This window comes from Haliotis cracherodii, unplaced genomic scaffold (genome assembly GCF_022045235.1).
Source record: "Haliotis cracherodii isolate W230 unplaced genomic scaffold, xgHalCrac1.p SCAF_2, whole genome shotgun sequence".
NCBI lineage: Eukaryota > Metazoa > Mollusca > Gastropoda > Lepetellida > Haliotidae > Haliotis > Haliotis cracherodii.
In genome coordinates this window covers 68,683,699-68,689,139 of record NW_027266275.1, presented here as the reverse complement: position 1 = coordinate 68,689,139, position 5,441 = coordinate 68,683,699, and the positions used below count along the sequence as shown (strand labels likewise).

Here is a 5,441-nt window from a genome sequence, read left to right as displayed (position 1 = left end):
TCTTTTTTAGATGTATGTGTCAATGAAACCAGTATCCATCCAATACCCAACCAAAATTCAACATTATTTCATCATTGATATCTGATGTCCATTCAACGTTAATATTTCAAATCCAATCAAAGATCAATGTCATTTCAACGTTGAAGGGCGGCATTGATTCAACATTAATCTGACTGCTGGGTTAATTATAATTAGCAATTCGCTAATGTTTCAAATGATGCTCCACCACACAAGTGGTATCCAAAATGTCCACTAAAGAGACAAAAAGACACGTGTCGATCATTTACTCCAACTAGTTTATTTTTTAAACAGACACATATACAAACAACTACTATGCTAATTCTAGTAGACGTTGATAATCTGGTCGATTCAAGTTACATCCGCCTCAAGAAAAGATTCTGAAAAAAATATAAGTCTTTAGTTGAGTCATGCATGTGCATCAGTGCCAAAATGTATTACTTCATTGTAAACATCTATAACTTGATATCCATTAACAAGGTAGACACAATTTAATGGATAACATCTTCTTTAACACTGTAAAAAGCGACGTTTTGGTATAGATCCTTATACCGTTGTCAAGCAAGACTGAATGAGGGACATAGTACAGAATATATATAGTAGGTGGAGGATTAACAGTAATAACAATTGCATATATGAGTGGGATAACATAGGTAGGTCTGTACCGAAACGTCGCTTTTTACAGTATTAATGAAGTTGTTATCCATAAAATTGTGTCTACCTTGTCATCCGTCAACTTCTAAGTACTGCCTAGCAAACAATTTAATATCCAATAGCATAGGTCAGGCTTGAGATAAAATTCATTCACAAGAAATATCATATTTAAGATAGTTCCTGATGATATAGACATTTTGTAAATGTGTTTGTTGCTTTGATATGGTTTAAAGGGATTGATGCATACATTGCTTAATGGTGATTCATAACTTGTAGACTTAAGTATTTCATTAATATCTGAAAAATATATAAATGACATCAATTGCAGGACAAACTATCATATCAAACCATTTCCTCAATATGTAGTCACAGTTGAATATGTCTAGTCATATGATGACAAACCTAATTCCTGTAGTCTGAGACATTGATAATGGATAGCATGATTGTTTGGCATTAACATCACATAGAATTATTTATTGGGAGAAATGCTTTAATTCAGATCAATTGTCTATATGATTATAATACACTTTTCTATATTTCTAATGTTTTTTTTATCTTGTTCTTACAATGCTATCTTTTGAAGGAAGTCTGTCACCTGTACAGTAGATGGCTTTCCTTTAACATTCTCTGGGCATAATGTGGCGAGAGTGCAAAGGCCCTTGGGATCCTAAAGCATGGAAAAACGGTGGACTGATCATGATGATTGGCATGCAGATAACAACATTAAAAAATACTTCAGATTAAATAAGATTAAAATAATTTACTAATCTGTCTAACTAAACAATAGACCGAAATGTCACACACACACACACACACACGCGCGCACACACACACACACACACACACACACACACACACACACACACACACACACACACACACACACACACACACACACACACACACACACACTCCACCTTTCAAAACATACAAATGATTTCTATAATTTTAAGCTTTTTGTATTTGGAATCATATCCACTGATGAGAATGTTTTAAGTAACAGGTAGTTGTACCTCGAATTAGAAGTGGACAATTTGTTCATTTAAGCCAGTGATAAAATCATGATACGTGCGATATCCAATTCTTATATGAATGGAATCTAAAAACTGTTAACGGTTTTCTTACCGCGTTTTCAACAATGTAATCCAGAACCCCGGGTATCAGAGCACAGACCTCAGCTGTACACTAAAACAAAGTCAAGAAGTCAGCAGTTGAATATTTTTTTTAAAACAACTTCAACAACTACATTGTGCATTATCAAATCAATTGACATTCGCTAAACATGCATATGTGTACGCGTCAGTGTCAGTTATACGTTTTGTGTAAGTCTTGAATCATTTGGTTTCAGAGCAAGTTTTTTCTAAGAAGACAAAAGAACTCATGCAAATCAATATGTATGGCTGAAACAATAATTGTGTCCAGGTATCATGTAGCCACTGTATGCTTAAGAAGAAGCAACAACATTAACATGATAGCCAATGTGTTTGACTGATATACATATTTCAATAGAAATGAAGGTGGAACATAAGAACAAATAAGTAAACACTTACGACTTCCTCCAGAAAATAAGCAGAAAGTGGACTGCAAATTACATGGTCGAAATACGTCTCCACTTGCTCCTGTACAAAACATTAGACACACTTGTCATTTAGGGCCTAATCCAACAACAAAATTAGTAATGAGTGCTTATTTGAATTATAAACGTTGACATGTGCCCTGTGCGATAATTCGACATGTTGTCTCGGTAACTATTTGCGATGGTCTACACAAAGTTTATCAGACCAACAACATGTTAAGCTAATTTGATTAAAATGCAATTTATCGACAGTAAGGAGGTACAAAAACTTATTCACGCTAACTCAATATGAGCGTTTTACCTTCACTTCATCTGTGTTCAAACTCTCAATGAAACTATCAACGACTTCAATGCAGTTTGTACAACCATCATCACCCTGGAAGAAAACAGAACCTCCTTGTGTATGTTTATTTATCGTAAATATGTTGAAATAAATCACACAATGACTCGTGGACCATTGCGTATACAGAATGAACAATCACTGTTTTTAGTCGTGAGTTGTGTTGTGAGTATCTCTTAAACCCTCATCTACGTTTCACGGCATCGGCTTGTCATTGGTGCTAATTGGTGTGAACACATTCACACAAAACATTACCGTTTTTACATCGACATTTGTAATCATCTTGAAGTGATTCTTTTGCTTCTCAGGACACAACATTGCCAAACTGCACAAGACCTCGGGATCCTGAAACATATAGAATCAAATATTTTGAATTTACATTTTTAGTTTCTTTATCTTATCTTATATTAATATTTATATTCTTCCTACTCTTCAGACGATTTCTGTTTGTAGTTTATAATTAATCACTTTCATGTGTTACATACAATGATAAATAGGCTATCATGTCTCCTCTGTCTTACCGCGTTCTCCACAACATACTCCAGAAGACCTGGAACAAGCCCATGAACAGCAGAGTTACACTGAAACAAGAAGATACAATGGTCAGACTCATGACATAATGGTTATACATTATTCGATTGATATTGTCCTAAGTATATGTAAAGCCAAAATCCTACCTCTGTCAGGTGATTAGCCTCCAATTCATCGTTTAATAACATCTAAACAATGTTGGGGAAATATTTTAGGAAAAAAGTAGGCATTCCCATAGGCACCAATTCTTCCTGATCTGTTTCTTTATGCATATGAATCAGTGATCGAGTGAGTGAGTGAGTGAGTTCGGTGTAACGTCGCTTTTAACATTATTTCATTTATATCAAGCGTGTCAGCTTAATGTGGGAGGAAAGCCCGAAATGATGCAGGTCTCAGACGTTTACCACTTCGGTGAAACCCACAAGCACGGGTATGGTCCTGACAAATCTAGATATATAATTGGGGAGAACCGTGATTCGAACCATTAATCATAGGTTTCTGGCCAGCCCAAGGAACGCAACTCTGCAGACAACTCTGCCTTAGAAGACTAGGCCACCAGGACTTGCACAATATGTTCACATGTTTTTTAGGTGAACAAATGACTTGCCTTTGCATGTATTTGTAACGGGTTCCACCGGTGGGCCAGGATCCGCTCACCTTTTCGCGACCACCTGGTATCATCTCTAAATGATTGTGATTCATAAACACATGTTCATGATATATTCGACTACTTTTTATGGAGATTTCTTATGCATATGGAAAGAGTTTTTCTTGGCATAAGTCTACTACTTCATGGTTCAACAATTTCCATTCTACCGTCATCACAAAATTTACTTACAGTTTCTGTGAGAAAGTATGAGGATAGATGAGAACATATTTCATCCTTTAGCAATTGTTCTACCATCACCTGAAATACAAAAAAACACAGTTTCTGTAATTGCCCTAAAGCTTTTACAGAGGCTTTGCAAGTTATTAATTTCACACAATAATGCCAATTGATGAACATTTAAGTGTGTGAGTTGTGTTTTACACCGTTTTTAGCAATATTCCAGCGATATCAAGGCGGGACACATCAGAAATGGGCTTCACACATTGTACCCAAGTAGGGATTCGGACGGCGATCGCGTTAACCTCTAGCCTTCCACCTTTTTAGACGTTTTCTCGTTAATGAATATAACTGAACTCGTTTTCATAGTTTTCACTAAATTCGAGTTCATGCTTTATCATGGAAGGATTCAACGGCTGCACAATTATTACTCTATTCCCTTCTCATCAAACCCCGTTATCAACGTAGGCAATTGTGAAATTGGAAAAGGGAAGAAGTTCTTTTCATTTGTCTCGCCAGTTTATGTGCCTTTCCGACATTATTTCACTGCAAGTCCTTCAAGCCACGTGGCGAACAATGGATCGACGTGAGTAATTGGAATCAACAATCGTCAGATTAACAAAGGAAATCAAGTCGTTATATTAAATGCCAATAAATAGAACAGTTCATTTCTTTGACAAGCAGGAAGTAGGCACTGCTCAATCCATTTCTAATTTATTCAAGTAGCATGACTTACCACGCCTTCATCTGTATCCAATCTGGCAATAACCGCGGTGAGTGTTTCCTTACAGTTCGTACACGCATCGTCATCCTTTGAAATGATGCAGAAGAAAACTATGTGAAACGTTTTTTTACACTTATAAGCAGTTCATTTTGTACTGAACACTGACTTTGAAAATAGATAAAACGATTACAACACACACACACGTTTATAAGTTTCGTATATATAGTTGTCAGGTGAGTAGAGAGTATACCTCCGTTGATGATGTTCCTAGTTGTCTTATATTCCAGTTATTAGGCAGCGATATAGCTGAAACAAATATTGAGTTTAAAAGTCAAATGTGTATGAGTTGGTAAAATATCACGTCTACAAATATACAAAGGTTGACATATAATCAACTCCTAACGCAACCAACTCACCTGACCCAACGGAGACACATAGGGCAATAATGAGAATCGAAGTATTCATTTTCGGGGATAGACGTAAACACGACGTTGATGTCAGGTCAGACTGTCAGAAGTTACCGTCATGGAGGTTTATATACTCAAGCTAGGGTGACAGCATGTGCAACTCGACGCTAATTAATTTTCCCATATGTCTTTTAATGGGTGCGTTTGGCAATTCTGAAGAGATCATTACCCTTTTTAATTGGTGCTCATAAAGCCAATTGCCTTGTTAAAAGTGTCATACATGTGAAATTGATATAGTCAACATGTCTATTCCAATATTCTTCACAACATTTGGAATTTGTATATTCAATTTCAACATATGTTTC

General features: G+C 36.1%; 1 protein-coding gene across 1 annotated transcript; it reads right to left on the bottom strand.

The window, feature by feature from the left end:
- Positions 1-298: 298 nt before the first annotated feature.
- Positions 299-5,158, bottom strand: LOC139469500 (prosaposin-like). Its single transcript, XM_071251686.1, has 11 exons — positions 5,086-5,158; positions 4,920-4,975; positions 4,682-4,756; positions 3,958-4,026; positions 3,110-3,169; positions 2,844-2,933; positions 2,550-2,624; positions 2,223-2,291; positions 1,798-1,857; positions 1,239-1,339; positions 299-398 (listed from the first exon to the last, which is right to left on the bottom strand). The coding sequence occupies exons 1-11, from the start codon at positions 5,132-5,134 to the stop codon at positions 386-388; spliced, it is 717 nt and encodes a 238-aa protein (XP_071107787.1). The 5' UTR covers positions 5,135-5,158; the 3' UTR covers positions 299-385.
- Positions 5,159-5,441: the final 283 nt, after the last annotated feature.